The following is a 19837-nucleotide window of genomic DNA, read 5'->3' as shown; positions in this document are numbered from 1 at the left end:
TACTCTGAGGCCATCTCAGTGAACAGAGCTAGAAAAGATACATATTTACCTCTTAAAGACATGAGTTAAATTAATATTTCCAATAGTTCAAGATGTTCTAATTTAAATTCTTTTGATGCTCTAAATATTATCTACTTTTCTCTTTATTTTGATTAACAAAATAAAATTACTTTTTGTTTGATTTGACATGATTGTTCCAAAAACAAGAACATATTAATATACGTATTAAAGTTACTGAATAGAGATCAACATTTTCTATATAGTTCCTTGGTTCTTAGAAAGTATCCTAGGCCGGGCACGGTGGCTCACGCTTGTAATCCTGGTACTTTGGGAGGCCGCGGTGGGTAGATTGCTTGAATCCAGGAGTTCGAGACAAGCCTGGGCAACATGGCAAAATCCTGTCTCTACAAAAAAAATTCAAAAATTAGCCAGGCGTGGTGGCATGTGCCTGTAATCCCACAACTTTGGGAGGCTGAGGTGGGCGGATGGCTTGAGCTCGGGAGTTGGAAACCAGCCTGGGCAACATGGTGAAACCGTGTCTCTACAAAAAATACAAAAATTAGCCAGGTGTGGTGGCTCATGCCTATAATCCTAACATTTTGGGAAACTGAGGAGGGAGGATTGCTTGAGCCCAAGAGGTTGAGGCTGCAGTGTGCCAGGATCGCACCACTGCCCTCCAGCCTGGGTGACATAGCAAGACCCTGTCTCAAAAACAAACAAAATAAGCTATCCTTCTCAGCTCTGGCCATGTGACTGATGAGAATTCTGAATACTCTCCAAGTTCAAACAGGTACTGAGTTAATGTGAGTATAATAGGTTTTCCTTGGGGAAGTTCTGTTATGTATTTAATGGGGGATAGGACAGTAAATACTCTACTCTCTCTTGTCCCCAAACTATTATTCCCAGGGCATGCTTTCCTAAGGGCAAGAAACTAGAGACTTCTTGAGTCTGTGGAGACTTTTCCTATAGAAAGCCAGTCGTGTTGATGGGTTTCAGAGGTGGTCTTCAGTGGCTAGCTGGTTCACTCTTCTTCCTTTCTGTAGTGTTCATATAAATGACAAAGTCTTGCTTCTAAATCCCTGGTCTGGCCAGGCAAAGTGGCTCACGCCTATAATCCCAGCACATTGGGAGGCCGAGGTGGGAGGATCACCTGAGGTTAGAGTTTGAGACCAGCCTGGCCAACATGGTGAAACCTCATCTCTACTAAAAATACACAAATTAGCCAGGTGTGGTGGCACGTGCTTGTAATCCCAGCTACTCGGGAGGCTGAGGCAGGAGAATCACTTGAACTTGGGAGGTGGAGGTTGCAGTGAGCCGAGATCATGCCGTACTCCAGCCTGGGCGAGTGAGACTTCATCTAAAAAAAAAAAAAACCCTAGTCTGTGGTCTTATTTTCCACATCATTTTGGAAATGTCTTATTAATAAGGGTCTAGAGTAGCCCAGACCCAGGGAATGACAGAGGAAGATGTTAGCAGTGCTTCTCTAACTTCAACGTGTTTGTGAGTGTCCTGGGATTTTGTTAAAATGCAGACGCTGATTTGGGGTTGGGCGGAGCCTAGGATTCCACATTTCCAGCGAGCTTCCAAGTGATGCTGTTGCTCCTGCTCTAAGGACCACACTTTGAGCAGTGAGGGACTACAGGATGAGGATTAGGTACATACACGTTAATATCCCTTGATGTATTGTTTTTGCATCCTTCCCCTATTCCTTTGTTATGTGGGGATGATGAAACTCAGCTCTATCCTTGACCTTTGGAAAATGAAATCATTTTAGGGTGGTATCATAAACAGAGCTTGTTGTGTGACTGTTTCACTTCTCACTGTGACCTTCATATCTTCCTCCTTCTATTCCTTCCCCAGGCGTGAATGGTATCAGTACTCTTCAATGCAAGGGTGAGCTCATGTTGAACCATGGTGGTATGTAGGATAAAATGTGTTACTGCTGAGTCTCATTATTTGGGTATGTTTGTATTACTGATTCATTTATTGTATTGATAAAGATAGTAGATTGCAAATTCTTCCTTTAGAAGGTGTTTGTGACCCAAGAGGGCATCAGTACAAAGACCCCCATGCTTTTAACCTAGAATTGGTATACAGGATTCACCACAAAATGTAATTTTCCCATGATGTATTCTGAGACCATATCTTGAAACACCTAAGGAAGGGTAAACCTGGAAAATTCCTATTGGCCAGGTGGAGTTATGGTACCTGTGGGAAGGTGTGGTCTCAAAACCCTTAGGGAATTTGGAAAAACTGGAGATGTTGGTGACCTTCAGATAGAAGAGATGACCTCTCCATACCTAGCAGGGGTAGGGAGTGGTCCTTATAGCCATAATTCAGCAAACTTCAAGAAGGCTATTTGAAAGGTTGTTCAGTGAAACATTTAGGACTTATCACTGTTGAGCAGTTTTCATTTTCAAATTCCTGACTTGTAGCCCTGTGTTGTCCTGGAGTGGCCGAATCTCTCCTCAGAGAGAACTGCACATCCTTCTCCAGTGACACAATTTTAAGGTCTTGTTACCATGCAGGAACCCACTTCCCAGCTGCTACTGTCCTGTAGAGAAGTGTAGGATATGGCTTTAGTCCTGTTCATCACTTACTGTTTTTCTTCTATTTCTGGTCCACAGAGATGCTTGCTTTTGGGCCCAGTTATTTCTTTTTGGATTTTTCTCTTTTAAAAATCTATTGCTATATGCAATGGGGGAAATTTACTATGTTATCTAACCAAAAGTCTGAAGTTCTGAGAGTGGGTATTCTATGCAGCTATTTTAAAGCAGATGAACAAATGGTCAAGGTACTTTAAAAATCTATCTTTTTTTTTTTTTTTTTTTTTTTTTTTTTTTTTTTGAGAAGGAGTCTCGCTCTGTCACCCAGGCTGGAGTGCAGTGGCCAGATCTCAGCTCACTGCAAACTCCACCTCCCGGGTTTACGCCATTCTCCTGCCTCAGCCTCCCGAGTAGCTGGGACTACAGGCGCCCGCCACCTCGCCCGGCTAGTTTTTTGTATTTTTTTAGTAGAGACGGGGTTTCACCGTGTTAGCCAGGATGGTCTCGATCTCCTGACCTCGTGATCCGCCCGCCTCGGCCTCCCAAAGTGCTGGGATTACAGGCTTGAGCCACCGCGCCCGGCCTAAAAAAAAAAAAAAAAAAAAAAAAAAAAAAAAAAAAAATCTATCTTTATGGCTAGGCGCTGTGGCTCACACTTGTAATCCCAGCACTTTGGGAGATCCAGGCAGGAGTTTGACTGCTTGAGACCAGGAGTTTGAGACCAGCCTGGGTGACACAGCGAGACCCTGTCTCTATGAAAAATAATTTTTAAAAAATTAGCTGGGCATGGTGGCCAGGAGGATCACTTCAGCTCAGAGTTTGAAGAGCTATGATTATACCACTGCATTCCAGCCTGGGTGACAGAACGAGACCTTGTCTCTTAAAAAAAAATCTAGCTGGGCCCGGTGGCTCACGCCTATAATCCCAGCACTTTGGGAGGCAGAGGCGGGTGGATCACCTGAGGTTGGGAGTTCCAGACCACCCCTGGCCAACATGGTGAAACCCCGTCTCTACTAAAAATACAAACATTAGCCGGGCATGGTGGCAGGCGCCTGTAATCCCAGCTACTTGGGAGGCTGAGGCTGAGGCAGGAGAATGGCGTGAACCCAAGAGGCGAAGGTTGCAGTGAGCCAAGATTGTGCCACTGCACTCCAGCCTGGGCGACAGAGTGAGACTCTGTCTCAAAAACAAACAAAAACTATCGTTGGATTAAGACATGGATGCGGTATACATGATTGCTTTTGCTGCATCTTGCCATCTGCTTGCAGTGAGGGCCAGAATAGGAAGCCACTCGATGGAATTCTTTGCTGTGCTTCGGGGCTGTTCAGAACACGTTCTTTACATAATGCCTTTTAAAGAAATGAGGTTCTGTGGGAGAAGCCTCTATGTCAGGACTAATTATGCTTCCCTTGGAGACAAGAACACCAAATCATGGTGATGTTTCTTTTTCCCACTGGTGTTAGGATGCTTACAGTCAAACTGGTGATCCACATGTAGCACGAACACCATAGCGAGCCTTCCTGGCACAGCCTTTTTAGAGGCAGCCTTTTTGGTGCTTATCTGTCTTCGATTTCTGTTTCCTGCCCTTATTTTAAAAAACATTATTGCATCCCGTGAATGTATGTGATTGACCTTAAAATCTTTTGCATGAAGGCTTAGTGCAATTTAATAAAAACGGCCTTATTTTCCCAAATGGACTGGGTAGTGGCTGTGTGACCGCTCCGGGACTCCGGGTGTGGTGCTGGTTAGTAAACGTTGGCCTTGAACATAGGCAGAGCCCCGTCCTCAATCCGCCTCCCACTCCTCCAAGGAAGGGAGGCCGGACTTGGCTTAAACAGGTCGGGTAGCCACTGGAGCCTCCCCTCCCCCGCATCCGCAACCTACCCATCCCACTCCTCAGCCCGGGTGCGGCCCCTCACCCCGGCCTTCACCCCCTCCTGAGCCCCCTCCTTGGGTGCAGCCACTGACCCCGGTGCACACCCCCCCACCCCAGCGCTGCCCCTCGCCGCCGCCACCAGCCCTGGGCACGGCCTCCGAAGCTCCCCATCACACAGCCAGGCGCGGCCTCCCCGCTCCCCCGCCCCTCCCGCCGCAGCCTCCACTTGCCCGCGTCACCCTCCGGGTCCCCGCCTCCCCCGCCGTCCCCACCCCCGCGCCGCCTGGCCCGGGAGGGTGGCGCGGCCCTTCCGGCCGGGGCGGGGCCGGGCCTGGGGCGCTGGGGAGGGCGGGCTCGCCCTGCCAGCGGCGCGGCCATGCTCATCACGCTGTGCTACCTGTACCTGTGGGCGCGCTGGGGTCGCCGGCCGGCTGAGCTCGTGCGCGCCACGGTGCGGCGGCTGCGCGCCTCGCGCTGCTCCCTCACCTTCTGCGGCGCGGCTGCGCAGCCCCCCGGCGCCCGCGTGTGCCTGAGCCGCGGCGGCCGCGTCTTCTGCGTCAGCGACAGCCAGGTGGGCGGGCCGGGCGGGCGGGCGACCCGGGTCCCGCGAGCCGGAAGTGCCCCCGTCCCTGCGCCTCGTCCCCGCCGGGAGCCCGGGAGTTCAGGAGCCCCGGGGTGGCGTCCTTAGTGCGGCCTGTGCGGCGCGGGAGGGGTGGGTGCCCCGGGGCCCAGAGAGAGGCCGGAGGTGTGGGACTCGGACCACGGACCCTGTCGCCTCTCCCGGTCAGCGGGGCGGTGCGTGGACGCGTGACTCTAGGCGCGCACCTGTGAGGACGTGAGCTGTGGATTGGCAGCCGGACGCCAGCAGCGCCCACCTGGGGTCGCCCCCGACCTCCTTTCCCACCCTTGGAGCCGGCGTTTGGGTGACCGTGAACCAGGAAAGACAGCTGTGGCCGGTCGGGAGCGATGGCTTATGCCTGTAATCCCTGCATTTTGGGAGGCCCAGGAGGGAGGATAGCTTTGAGCCCAGGAGACGGAGACCAGCCTGGGCAACATGGCTAGACCCCTCTCTACAAAAAAAAACAAAAAACAAAAAACAAAAAACAAACTGAAGTCGGTGTGGTGGCAGGCACCTGTGGTCCCAGCTACTAGGGAGGGTGAGGCGGGAGTGTCACTTGAGCCCGGGAGGTTCACTTGAGTCCTGGAGGTTGAAGCCACAGTGAGCTACGATTGAGGCATTGCACTCCAGTCTGGGTGACAAAGCAAGACCCTGTCTTAAGGAAAAAAAAAAGATCCCAAACAAAAAACTCCCACATGTGTCATCAGCTTTTTGTCAGATGTCTCCAAAATGTAAAAAACTGCACTTTCCCCTCTCCGTCTTCTGTCAGTTGCGTTATTCACCAACTTGGGCACCCGAGTGATGGTCTTTGTGTCCTGTAAGTTTCAGTTGACACTCAGCCTTTGTTTGTTTTGACCCAATACTTAGGATGGTGGTTACGTGTTCTGCCCACTCTGTCACCTACATTGTGACTTGGGCCAGTCAATTAATCTCTGTAAAAAGTCTGCTGCCTTGCTGTAAAGGGAACAATAGATCTTTCCATTCAGCTGTTTTTGGAAATGGGCTTGGTTTCACAGTGCAGTACTGCACAAAATTTCATGGACATCGGGAGCATTGTTCTCAGTATTTAAACATGTTTTGCTTTTAATCAGTTTCTTGTCCCTTTCCTCTGCTTTCTGGAATATTGCCTCACTTTTAGCCTTAAAATGATGTTTTCTGCATATGCCACACCATAAAACCCCTGTGGGAAATTGAATCTTATCTAAGGTTTGAACATTGCCTGGAGGCTATGCTTAGATCCGGGATGAAATTGTACCACTAGCAAATAAAAAATACTCTTTTTTGTTAGTACTATGTATGTATTAGGACACACTGAATATGAATGACTGTTTTCTCAGGTCTCTCAAGGTACTAGTTATGCACATAACTAGTACCACCTCCACATAGCTGACACTTCCCAGACAAAAGGGGAAGACGTTCATTCATTACATACAATGTATGGCTTAGAGAATTAACCTGATTGAGAAAAATGACTCAGTAAAATGGGAAAAAATTGAGGGGTGAGCTTTTTGTAGTAGTTGCCAAATGGGATCAATTACTTTTAGGATTTAGGTCAGAATAGAAATTTTGGACACATAAAAACATTGAGATGGGAATGTCTGATTTTCTTGGACAGTTTTGGTTTTGAACATTTTCATGTCTCTGCTGGTCTTCTGTTAACTACACTAACCATAACTAGTGGTTTTCAGCCCTTGCCTACCTGTGCAGGCCGGAGTAGGAGTGGCTGGTGCTTTCAGGGATTCTGCAACTCTGCTTTCTCACTCTGCACAGTAAACTTTGCCTACCGATTTGGTTAGATATTGCTGCGTCATTTCCTGGTTTTCTGGACTAGGAAAATGGATGGGACTGCCATGCTCTGTGTCCCCGTCGCCTTTAAATCACAGTTCCTATTCTAGTTCGTATCTTTTTCCTATTAGGAAATTAGCCTGTTTAGCAAAGCAGCTTGACCTGAAATAGTAAATTTAATGGTTGTTGGGTTTAAGCTGTGATGTTTAAGGTCTGCAGGTGGAAAGCTTGACCATTTATTTGTGGTTGGCTACTGTTAATTTGAGATTTAAAATATGATCAGGTGGATGATTTGGTGGATACCTCAGTCTACTTGTGTCTACTTTGATGGATACCTCAGTCTACTTGGGCTGAAATAAGGACACACCTGACTCTCACGCCCATATATTGAGATGGATCTCATTCTGTCTCCCAGGCTGGAGTGCAGTGGCGCGATCTCGGCTCACAGCAATCTCCACCTCCCAAGTTCAAGTGATTCTCCTCTTTTGGCATCCTGAGCAGCTGGGATTACAGGCATGAGCCACCATGCCTGGCTAATTTTTGTATTTTTAGTAGAGACAGGGTTTCACCAAAGTGATGGCCAGGCTGGTTTTGAACTCCTGACCTCAGGTGATCAGCCCACCTTGGCCTCCCAAAGTGCTGGGATTACAGGTGTGAGCCACCAAGCCTGGCCTGTTCTCATATGTTATACATTTAAAATCAAATGCATCAATACTGAATGTGTATGTTTATAATGGAATGCGCTATAATCAATTGATAGGTTTAACCAAAGATAGTTTATACAAATGGGCAATGTCAAGCTTTTTGACTGTTTATTATATGTTTAATATACATATTCTATGCTTGGATAAAGTGAACATGCTTTTTTTTTTTTTTTTTTGAGATGGAGTTTTGCTCTTGTTGCCCAGGTTAGTGTGCAATGGTGCGATCTCGGCTCACCGCACTTCTGCCTCCCGGGTTGAAGTCATTCTCCTGCCTCAGCCTACCGAGTAGCTGGGATTACAGGCATGCACCACCACGCCCGGCTAATTTTGCATTTTTAGTAGAGATGGGGTTTCTTCATGTTGGTTGGTCTCATATTCCCAACCTCAGGTGCCTCAGCCTTCCAAGGTGCTGGGATTATAGACCTGAGCCACCGCGCCCGGCCTAAGTGGACATACTTTTTAACCACTATATTGATAATTATGTTTACTGAGGGAGGGGCAAATTCTTCCCTAAATTTTCATTCATTTAGTTCAACAGGTTTTTATCAAGCAGATTTGAACTGATATGCAGCACAGTGGAGCCTTAGTTACCTTTGTTCTGGGTGAATGGTGAAAGCCCCTTGCATGCCCAGCTTAGATTTCATCTTTTCTTCTCTGGCTATGCCCTGTATATCAAAGCCTTTTAAAATCAATTTGCTGTTTTTCTTAGAGAGATTTCAGGAAAGAAAACAAGAGATAACTGGGTATATCTGATTTGCTAACCAATCTTGATTCTAATCTTCTTTTTTAAAAACTACAATCACTCCTGACTGGAGTTTACATTCCATTAAAGTATGTCTGATTGCATCTCTGCATATGGTAAATGCCTTTCCCTGAAATAGCTTTTCTCTCTGGATTTGACTGCTGTGTGAGCATCCAGAGACTTGCACACTTCCCAGATCTCAGGGAGAGGAGCAGGGTTGATTTCACTATAAGGAAGGCGTAAAGAAAAACTGCCTTGTGCCCGTGCTGTGATGGCTGTAGGGAATGAAGGAATAGCCCTTTGGGCTTCTGTGAGTAAGGAGCTTTTGTTGGTGGGTATGTACCTCTAGACCTCCTCATCTTTTTTTTTTTTTTTTTTGAGATAGGGTCTCACTCTGTCACCCAAGGCTGGAGTGTAGTGGCATGATCTCAGTTCACTGCAACCTTGGGCTCCCAGGCTCAAGTGATCCTCCCACCTCAGCTTCCTGAGTAGCTGGGACTACAGGCCCCCATGCCCAACTCATTTTTTTGGTATGTTTTGTAGAGATAAGGTTTCACCATGTTGGCCAGGCTGGTCTTGAACTCCTGGGCTCAAGCGATCCGCCCACCTTAGCCTCCCAAAGTGCTAGCATTACAGGTGTGAGCCACTGTGCTGCCAGCCTCCTCATCTTTAAATGTACTTCCCAGTTAGCTACTATGTGCTAAGCAGTGAGGAATGGTGGGGATAAGCCCCGTTTCAGAATTCATTGCTTGAGAACAGTTGTCTAGAGATGTTAAAGCTGTCCTGAATCATAGATGGGCTTTTGCAGGTGCTTAAATAGTCACAGCTAAACAAGAAACACAGGGTTCCTGTGGCCTACAGAGGAGCATCAGATAAACTTATTTAGATGTTACTTGGAATTATAGGGGAGGGTGTGTTTCAGAGGGGGTTGACATTTATGGCAGTTGTGGTGTGAAGTGACAATCTCATTCTGTTTCTTTCCCTCTCTACAGTCCATTGAAGACTTGAACAAGTGGGCTCTATTTCTTGTGTCTCCTTTTATACTTGAAGCAGAACACATAGCATTTGTGACAGAGAGCATTTGGGTACAAAGTGAGAATTTACAGAGATCATCCTCTTCCTCAGAAACTGTGAGTACCATGTTTACTTGTGTCCCATAAGGAACTGATGTGTCTTAGTCAAAACCAAATTTGCTTTTATTTTTTGTTTTTTATTTTTTCTGAGACAGAGTCTTGCTGTCACCCAGGCTGGAGTGCCGTGGTGTGATCTCGGCTCACTGGGACCTCCACCTCCTGGGTTCAAGTGATTCTTATGCCTCAGCCCCCAGCGTAGCTAGAACTACAGGCGTGCGCCACCACACCGGGCTAATTTTTGTATTTTTAGTAGAGACGGGGTTTTGCCATGTTGGCTAGGCTGGTCTTGAACTCCTGACCTCAAGTGATCCACCTGCCTCGGCCTTCCAAAGTGCTGGGATTACAGGCATGAGCTACCACGTCCGGCCTCAAATTTGTGTTTTTATGAGTGCTCTTTCCTAGCCTTTGTGAACCCCTTTCTCTTTGGATATTTTGGGTTAACTATGTTAGTAAAATTATTTTCACCTGTTTCTTTTTATGTTTTTAATGCGGCTGCTAGAAAATTTTATTGTTCTTATTATTTTTCAGACAGGGTTTTACTGTGTCACCTAGGCTGGGGTACAGTGGCCATCATAGCTCACTGTAGCCTCAGACTCAGAGCTCAAGGGATCCTGCCTCCGTGGCCTCCCAAAATACTTGGATTAAAGATGTTAGCCTCCATGCCTGGTCACTGCTAGGAAAGTTAAAACCGCGTGTGTGGCTTATATTTGTGGCTCATGTTATATTTTTATTCAGCAGCACTCTCTCTCAGGTCATCTCGTCCATTCCTACAACATCTTGTTTCCTAAATCAACCTGAGTGGCTGGGGTATATCACCACCTACGTCCTAAACGTCTTTCCCTGAGTATTCTGAAAATACTTCAACCTCAGCCACATGTCCAAAATGAGTTGTGTTTGTATTTTTCTGCTTAAAAAAGAGAAAATCTCAAATTAACACGCCAGGCTGCTTTTCCTTGCACCTCCTCCTCACTTCTGTGAAGTTACTAGTTCTAACAGCACTCCCTAAATTGTCAGCTCCGCTCCTTCATCTCCACTGCTCCTCTTTCCATCCTCATGTGCATTATCTTTTGTGTGAGCTGTGAAAATAGCCTGTCCCATGTCCCTTCCTTGGGCATTCCTCTTGATGGCCAGAGTTAGTCATTCTGGACCCACATCCAGTTGGGACACTGTTGCATAAGCTTTTGGTGGATGTCATCCCTCCAGGTGCAGTCCATGTCCTGAGGCTCATGGAGGTCTGACTCCAACCCAGCCTTGCAGCTTCCTTCCCCTGACCTGTGGGTCCTCACTCGCCATTGTTCCCTGCCATGTAGATAATCCAGTGGGGATTTTGCTGATGCTAGCCATGTTTACTGGATTCCTATTTCATGAAGATTATCTGTAAGATGCTGTATTGAGATGAGAGAAGAGGACAAAGGGGGAAGTAAACGAGAAATAATTGACTGGAATTCAGGGTGAACCAAAATAAGTGGAGGCAGGTGCAGATAGTATAGGATAGCGAGAGACTTTCTGGTGGGCGCCCCGGAGCGGGCAGAGCATCAGGCAGACGGGCCTGGAGCAGTGCAGTGTGTTAAGACAGTACGCTGTCTCCCGAAGCTTTGTAATGTTTCGTTTAGCCCTGTAGACACTTACAGTAATAATAAGCCATTTATTGAGCCCTTGCTAGGTATTTTATAAACATTACCCCGATGTCACGGGATCCTTGGGGTGTTGCTTCACCAGACAGAAACCTCTGTGGCTAGCGGCGCCTTCTGCCTGAGTATTGCTTGTGCCCACTGGGCTTATTCCACCCACTTGGCCTGGTAGGCTGCTCTCAGCTCATTCTACTGTTATGCCCAGACCGTTTATTCACGTGGAGGAAGGGGAGTAGTATACAGCTCCATGTTGAGGCTTGGTCCAGCGGGAGTTCCAAGGGTCTTTAACTACCCAAGTATAGATGCCACCTCTACCCTGTTGGTAGAAGTTTCCCCCAGATCGCTCGCGCCACCCTCTGACTGAGTGCATTCTACAGTAATTGTAGGGGCAGCCTGCGTTTTGGTGCCACCAATAGTGTTTACAATTGTATTTAGTCTGATCAAACTCAAAACATATTATTGGCACCTTTGGTTCGGCTATTTGAAAACCAGTAAAATTTAGCAAAATTGGGTCACTGCACCCTGAGGGGGGGCAATCAGCACTGGCCAATAATTTCCCCGGTTTATGAGGTTGCCCAGGGTGGGTTTGGTTTTCATAAAGCCAGAATCTCCAGACAAAGGGATTAGAAACTGGTTTTGTGTTTGCCCCGGTGGCCACTAGGGCAGCTAACGCTAGGGTTAGACTGCTTAGCTGCATGTTTGCAGTGAGCTATGCTGCCGGCGCAGGGTGAGTTTTAAGGGGTTGTTCTTAGCTCTGTCCACAGTCCACGTGGTTGGTGCTTCAGTCGCTGCCGTGAGTGGTCCAAGAAGGTCGGAGGTTGGGTCCACCGGTTTGACGTGGGTGTAGTGGATCCACGACGCGATGCCCTCCACTCTCAGGGTGGTGGGTGTGGTCAGGAGTACCTGGAGTGGTCCCTTCCACCTGGGTTCCAAGGTCTCCTGTCGGTGTCGCTTAACCAGGACCCAGTCTCCCGGCTGGTACGGATGGGGTGTCGGTGGGGGACCGGTCTCATATAGTTCCTTCAGCTTGGGCCAGACTTCCTGATGAATTTTCTGCAAGGCTTAGCAACGAAGGCTGGTCCATTATCTGACCCTATCTGGTGGGGGAAGCCATACCTGGGAAGGATATCTTCTAGAATTTTCTTTGCTACAACCTGAGCAGTCTCCCTCTTGGTTGGGAATGCTTCAATCCACCCTGAAAAAGTATCTACAAAGACAAGTAAGTACCGATACCCGTACTTCCCTGGCTTTATCTCAGTAAAATCTAAAATCTACCTCCCAGTAGATACCAGGCCTGGTTCCCCTGAGCCTCGTTCCCGTTGCAGCCTGGGATTGAGGGTAGGCGTTGTTAAGCTGGCAGACTTTGCAATTGGTCACGATGCTGCTGGCCGTCTCGGCTATATGTCTGATTTTGAGCTTGGAGCATCTGATCACGTCTATCATCCGCCGGGCACCCAGGTGGGTGGTTCGGTGGATGTGTTCTAACACTTGTTGTCCTAATTTTTCTGGTAGGATGGTTTGGTCATTAGTATCAGTCCACCACCCATTCTGGATCTGTTTCAGGGGAAGTTTGTCGATCCACTGGAGATCTTGTTCTGAATAATCAGGGAGATATGGCAGGTCCCGGGGGCCCGGATCAGGGATATGGAGTGCAAGGAGTTGACTGGGAGCCTTTGCCACACTCCTTGCAGTTTGGTCTGCCAGAAAGTTGCCTTGAGCAATTGGAGTGGTTGGTTTCTGATGCCCTGGGCAATGTACAATAGCCAATTTTTCTGGTTCCCATAGGGCTGTTAACAGGGCTAGGATCTCTTGCTTATTTTTTATCTCTTTTCCTTCAGCCGTTAGTAACCCTCGCTCCCTGTAAATGGCCCCATGTATGTGCGCCGTAGCAAAAGCATATCGGCTGTCTGTGTATACTGTCAGTTTCTTCCCTGCCCCTAGGGTAAGAGCTTGGGTGAGCGCTATCAGTTCGGCCTTCTGGGCCGATGTCCCCGGGGGCAAGGGTTCCGCCCAGATTACCTCAGTCTCTGAAGTCACTGCTGCTCCAGCGTACCTCTGGCCTTGGTGAATGAAGCTGCTTCCATCAGTGAACCAGACGAGGTCTGCGTCAGGAAGTGGGCGGTCCTGTAGGTCCTCTCGAACTCCGTGCACTTGAGCTAGTATCTCAGTGCAATCATGGAGCGGGGCGTCCAGGTCCGGGTTAGGCAGCAGCGAGGCAGGGTTTAAGGTTGTTGGGGGCAGGAAAGTTATCCTGAGGGGGTTTAGTAGTAGTCCTTGGTAGTGGGTGAGCCGGGAGTTACTTATCCACCGATTAGGTGGCTGTTTGAGTACACCCTCGATGGCATGTGGGGTACCGACCCGTAATTCTTGACCCATGACAAGTTTATCAGCATCTTGTACCATCAGGGCCGTGGCTGCAATCATTCGGAGGCAAGGGGGCCACCCGGTAGCCACCGGGTCTAATTTCTTTGACGGGTAAGCAACTGGCCTCTGCCAGGGGCCTAAGTTCTGAGTTAGCACCGCCTTGGCGACACCCTTGCTCTCGTCCACGTATAAGTGGAAGGGCTTAGTGATGTCAGGTAGTCCCAGTGCAGGCGCAGAGAGTAAGGCGGTTTTGATCTGTTGGAAAGCCGTCTCGGCTTCTTCTGTCCAACTAAATGGCTGCTGTCCCTGGGTTGCCTGATATAAGGGTTTAGCCAGCTCCGCGAACCCAGGTATCCATAGTCTACAAAATCCTGCTGACCCCAGGAATTCCCTTACTTGTCGGGTGGACTGTGGCCTGGGGATCTGCAGAACAGTCTGCTTCCGGGCGTCTGTTAACCAGCACTGCCCTCCTTTTAGCAGGTACCCCAGATATGTTACTTCTGGTTTACAAATTTGTGCTTTCTTTGCCGAGGCCCGGTATCCTAGATTTCCTAAAGCTTGTAAGAGACCGTTGGTCCCTTGGAGGCAAGCTTCTTGGGTCTCGGCTGCAATCAGGAGGTCATCAACATACTGTAGTAAAGTTATTTCAGGGTGTTTGCGTCGGTACTCACCCAGGTCTTCATGGAGGGCCTCATCGAACAGGGTGGGAGAGTTTTTGAATCCCTGAGGCAGTCTGGTCCATGTCAGTTGGCCACTTATGCCCCTCTCAGGGTCAGTCCACTCGAAGGCGAAGAGCTTTTGACTCTGAGGGGCTAAAGGCAAACTGAAGAAGGCATCTTTCAAATCTAAAACAGTGTACCATTGGTGTTTGGGGTTTAGAATACTCAGGAGGGTGTACGGGTTAGGCACAGTTGGATGCATGTCCATAACCCTCTTATTGACTTCTCTTAAGTCTTGTACAGGTCTGTACTCTCCGCTATTAGGTTTACGTACCAGCAACAATGGAGTGTTCCAGGGTGAATGACAGGGCTGAAGGACCCCTTGGTCGAGGAGCCGACGGATGTGGGGCGTAATTCCTACTTTGGCTTCTAGGGGCATTGGGTACTGCCGTACCCGAACAGGATCTGTCCCAGGCTTGAGTTCGACAAACAAGGCAGGATGGTGTTTCGCTAGTCCTAAGCCCCCTGTCTCTGCCCAAGCTCCTGGATATTGCTGGAGCCAGGTTGCTATGTCCTGGTCAGGGGTCACTTGCTCTTGGTGGAGCCAGTACTCATCTTCTAGGGTTATAGTCAGGATGGGCACGGGCTGATTTTGGGAATTGGTCACGATGGGCCCCTCAGGGAGGAAATGGATCTGTGCTCCCATTTTAGTCAGCAGGTCTCTCCCTAATAAGGGGCAGGGGCTCTCAGGGATGACCAGGAAAGAATGGGTTACGTTCCTGGCTCCGAGGTTTACTGTCCTTTGTGTCGTCCAGGGGTACTTCTTACTTCCTGTGGCCCCTTGTACCCATGAGGACTTGGTGGATAATTTTCCATTAGTTTTAACTAGGACCGAATGCTGTGCTCCCGTATCGACCAAGAACTGGACTGGGGACCCCTCCACTTGTAAAGTTACCCTAGGTTCGGGGAGGGGTTCCGAACCCCGTCTTCCCTAGTCTTCGTCTTGAGTGACTAGTACGGGTGTAGGCCTAGGGGGTCCCTGTCCTCGTTGTTTCTTTTTGGGGCAGTCTCTTACCCAGTGGCCAACTTCCTTACAGTAGGCGCATTGGTCTTTGCTCAGATTATCATGTCTGGGGCACTGCCTAGGTTGAGTGTTCTCTGGCTGTAGATGCTCTTTCTGTACTACTGCTGCCAGGACCTTAGTCATTTTTTCAGTGGCCTTAAATTGCCTTTCTTCTGGAGTATCTCTATTATTGTAAACTCGCTGGGCTATCTGGAGGAGGTCCTGTATCTTTTCCCTCTAAGTTTTCTAATTTCTGGAGTTTCTTTTTAATATCTGGGGCTGCCTGATTTACAAAAGACATTACAATAGCTGCCTGACTTCCTGGGGCCTCTGGGTCTATGGGGGTATACTGTCTAAAGGCTTCCATTAATCTTTCTAAGTAGCTGGCTGGGCTTTCTGTCTTTCCTTGCAAAACAGAGTATACTTTAGCCAAATTAGTGGGCTTGCGAGCAGCCGCCCGGAGACCCGCCATTAGAGTCTGGCGATAAAGGTGTAGCCGTCCCCTACCTTCTGCTGAGTTGTAATCCCACGCCGGTCTGGTCAGAGGAAAAGTCGCATTTATGAGGTCAGGGTTGGCAGTTGGTTGACCGTCGTCCCCCGGGACCAGCTTTCTAGCTTCTACCTGTATTCTCTCTCGCTCCTCCGTTGTGAACAAGATCCGGAGGAGCTGCTGACAATCATCCCAAGTGGGCTGGTGGGTGAACATGACACTATCTAGTAAAGCCATTAAATCTTTGGGGTTGTCTGAAAACCGGGCACTCTGAGTCTTCCAGTTATACAGATCACTAGTGGAGAATGGCCAGTACTGAAGCCTGGAGATTCCCGTGTCATCTGGGGGTCCTATTTCCCGGAGGGGTAAAGCCACTGTGGAGTCAGGCGGCTGGGGGGGGCTAGCTCGCAAAGTGCGCCCCCGCGTCCGCCCAGCCGGCCCTTCAGAGTTACCTTCACTTTCAGCAGATCCGGGAGCTCCGGCCGCCCCCCGTGGCTCAGCCCGGGGGGCTGGGGCCTGGGGTCCGGAGGGGTACGGAGGGGGTTCTGTGGACAGTGGGTCCTCGCTCTCAGGTAAAACAGGATGGGGGGGGCCGTCGGTTGCTTGGATTTTAGCGGCCGAGCAACTCAGTGCCTTGCAGGGTTCCGGGGCTAATAGGAAGGGGGACAGCCAACGGGGCGGGTTCTCAGTTAGGTCCTGCCATATAAGAATGTATGGGATATGATCCGGGTGGCCGGCACGCCCTGATAGGAAAACCTTGGACTTCACTCTAGTGATGACGGGAAGGCAGAATGTCCCTCCGGGTGGCCACCCTACATCAAAGGCAGGCCATTCGGAGCGGCATAGAGTAATTAGCCTTCCCTTCCTGATTTCCATACTAAGATCACGGCCCCTTGCTCTAACATCCTTGAAATTACTTGTAAGGAGAGATAGGGGAGTGCTCTGGGTATTACCCATTTTAAACGATAGTGCCTGGAGAGGCGTCTGGAACAGGTCCTGCAAGGGAACAAATTATGTCAGCCGCAGGCGCGCACCAGAAATCTGGGTCAGAGTCAGATCAGAGGGCAGCTGCCAGCGCACACAGCCGCCAGCGCGCACCAGAAACCTGGGTCAGAGTCAGATCAGAGGGCAGCCGCCAGCGCACACAGCCGCCAGCGCGCACCAGAAACCTGGGTCAGAGTCAGATCAGAGGGGAGCCGGGGGACGTCTCCCACCGGTCTCCGCTGGCTGTCCTATAGCGCGTCCGCCAGGACTGCGTCAGCTTCAGTTTCAGACCTCGCGAGTTACAGATACAGGTTTAGAACTGACACAGACAAACAGAGCCAAGCCGCAGACTCAGAGAGTTGCAGATTCAGAACGGACACAGACAGACAAACAGAGACAAGCCGCAGACTCAGAGAGTTGCAGATTCAGAACGGACACAGACAGACAAACAGAGACAAGCCGGCTCACCTATCAGCAGATCGATCCTAGTAGATCTGTTGACCGGGGGTCTGGTGGGCTTGGGGGACTCCCGGACGAGCCCCCAAATGTTATGCCCAGACCGTTTATTCCCCGAAGAAGACCACCAGAGTCCAGAGTCAAAGCCAAGCGGCAAGGATCTTTAATGCAAGTTCGAACTTGGTCCCTCTGTTCCACAACATACAAGAGGGCCTGGAACAATGCCCGCGCTTGCTTTTTATAGCTTGAGATAAACAGGACTTGTCAGGTTACAGAGGAACAAGGCATTACAATTGGTTTACATTTTAAATTATGCTTTTAGCAGCTTTCTTATTGGTTCCTGCGCTTTTACAAACGGTTGCAACCTTATCGGAGGTTCTCCAGGTGTTGTTTTTCTTTGAAATATACTGAGGAATGTGTTTGTGTCAGGCTCAGGAAGTGGAGGCATTGCTCAAGGCTGTGATGTGTTTGTGTCGGGCTCAGGAAGTGGAGGCATATGGGGGGATGTGATGTGCTCAAGGCTGTGATGTGTTTGTGTTCTTTCACTACCAGCTCAGATCGCACACCTACCAGGGGCAAGCCAGGTGCAGAGTGGCAAGGCGTGTGTGTGTGAGCAAGTGCGGGGTCTGGGGGTGGGTGGCTCCATGCAAGACGGGGGCTGGACCAGGTGTACTGAATGAGGCTTTCACTGAGGGCACCTGCGTCTGGACAAGGGGAACATGGTGGCACCTGGAAGCATGGAGATGCTGGGAACCGCAGAGCCCCAAAGAGGGTGTTTATAGCCTTGGCTTGGGGAGCCCCTAGATCTTGGCTTCTCGAAGGGCCACAGTTCTTCTCTCCTTCTTGTTGCCTGCAATGTAGTCGGCACGGGGACATGTTTCAGCCCTGGTTTGTCTTACAGCTTTTAGTACTGCCATTCGGTGGGTCCTGAGTTATTGTCCTGCATCCAGGAAGAATGAGGTACGCAGAGGGTGAGCAACTGGAGGGTGAGCAAGGCAGAGAGGAGCTTCATTGAGTGGCAGAACAGCTCTCAGAAGACCTGAAATGGGTATCTCTTTTCTGCAGCTGGTAGTCCCAGTGTCTGTGTGAATCTGGTTGGGCCTGAGGTTTTCATGGGCTCAGAAGGGAGGAAGTGTGTGCTCATTGGTCCATGGGCAGCCATGGGCAGGCCAGAAAAAGCACCATCCGTTCTCACTCTGGGCCACAGGCTTCACCCGGAACTAACAGCCAGGTCCCCAAGGTTTTGGGCTGGTCTTGGCTTGAAGGTGGGGCATCGCCAGGGACCCGACCCTTTCTACCTATCAGCCTGTCTGCCTTCTGCTGTCAGTCATGTCGTCCAAGGCGCCCAGGCTGTTTGTGCTGAGGGGTGCCTGCAGGCCTGCAACCAGCCGTCCTCAGCTCCTCCTCGGCCTCCCTCCCATCCTCGTAGTCAAGAGGATTAGTCCAGAGTGGCTCCCAAAGTCTAGAGGGGGCTGAGGTGGCAGGGAGCTGGTGTGTCAGCGCCATCCTGAGCGGCACTCACCTGGCCGGGATGGGATAGCGCCCAGGCTCAGCTTCAATTTTGCTCCAGAATCAGAGCGGGCACAGGGAGCAGGGAGAGGCCAGGCAGCGGAATCAGGCACTTAAAAGCCTGTGGGGAAGAGGGCTTCTAGGGCCCCTGAGAGCACAGGGATGCCCAGGTCCGCAGCTGCGGCTGGGCTCCCGCCCCACCAACTCAGAACCGGGAAGGGCTCCTGCCTGCTCCCAGCTTCACTTGGTTCCACAGAGCGCGTATCCCTGGCCACGCCTGCCCTGCTCCAGACTGGCTGCTGCCGCCATCACTAATACTTACGGCTTTACACATTTTTGTTATTATTATTCTTGCCATTTTGAAGATAAGAAAACTTAGGTTATAAGATTAAATGACATTCCTAAAGTGATAGGAATATCATTGCTAAGTGATAGACAAGGTTTTCTTTCTTTTCTTTCTTTCTTTTTTTTTTTTTTGGAGATGGAGTCTCGCTGTGTCGCCCAGGCTGGAGTGCAGTGGTGCGATCTCAGCTCACTGCAACCTCCACCTTCCGGGTTCAAGCAATTCTCCTGCCTCACCCTCTCAAGTAGCTGGGACTATAGGCGCATGCTGCCACGCCCGGCTAATTGTTTGTATTTTAGCAGAGACCGGGTTTCACCGTGTTGCTCAGGCTGGTCTCAAACTCCTGAGCTCAGGCAATCTGCCTTCCTCGGCTTCCCAAAGTGCTGGGATTACTGGCCTAGACAAGGTTTTAACCAGCTGCTAAATGAGAGATAAGATTTTAACCAATGCCTCTGCCCTTTCTAGTAACTAGAGGAACGAATTAATGGTTTTAAAGAGATCTAGATCATTGAGATTTCAAAATAAATAAAGCTTTTATTAACCTGGGTCCAATCAAACAGTACTTCTGTCTCTTATGTTTGGTAGGAGACCAGCTGTTGATGTGACGGTTTTGGTGAACTTGGGGCAAATTTTCTTTCTTTCTTTTTTTTTTTTTGAGACGAAGTCTTGCTCCGTCACCCAGACGGAAGTGCAGAGGCGTGATCTCGGCTCACTGTAAACTCTGCCTTCCAGGTTCATGCCATTCTCCTGCCTCAGCCTCCTGAGTAGCTGGGACTAGAGGCACCCACCACCACGCCTGGCTAATTTTTTATATTTTTAGTAGAGATGGGGTTTCACTATATTAGTCAGGATGGTCTTGATTTCCTGACCTCATGATCCACCCACCTCGGCCTCCCAAAATGCTGGGATTACAGGTGTGAGCCACGGTGCCTG

The 19837-nt window shown here is 49.6% G+C and overlaps 1 protein-coding gene across 5 annotated transcripts in view; it reads left to right on the top strand.

Annotated features, from left to right (window-relative positions):
* Window positions 1–19837, top strand: part of HLCS (holocarboxylase synthetase) — a 255067-nt gene that overhangs the window by 18593 nt on the left and 216637 nt on the right. For 2 of the 5 annotated variants that reach the window (XM_030915743.1, XM_030915741.1), the window contains exons 1-2: window positions 4762–4993; window positions 9265–9402. In XM_030915743.1, the coding sequence (XP_030771603.1) occupies window positions 4799–4993; window positions 9265–9402 (333 nt within the window). In that variant the 5' untranslated portion in view covers window positions 4762–4798. Of the gene's footprint in view, window positions 1–4761; window positions 4994–9264; window positions 9403–19837 lie in introns of those variants that run through there. The other 3 variants (XM_030915745.1, XM_010384694.2, XM_030915742.1) reach the window with 2 other exon arrangements.

The sequence above is a fragment of the Rhinopithecus roxellana genome, chromosome 13 (genome assembly GCF_007565055.1).
Source record: "Rhinopithecus roxellana isolate Shanxi Qingling chromosome 13, ASM756505v1, whole genome shotgun sequence".
Lineage (NCBI taxonomy): Eukaryota > Metazoa > Chordata > Mammalia > Primates > Cercopithecidae > Rhinopithecus > Rhinopithecus roxellana.
Note: the sequence above shows the minus strand (reverse complement) of the source record. Positions and strands in the feature narration are given on the sequence as shown.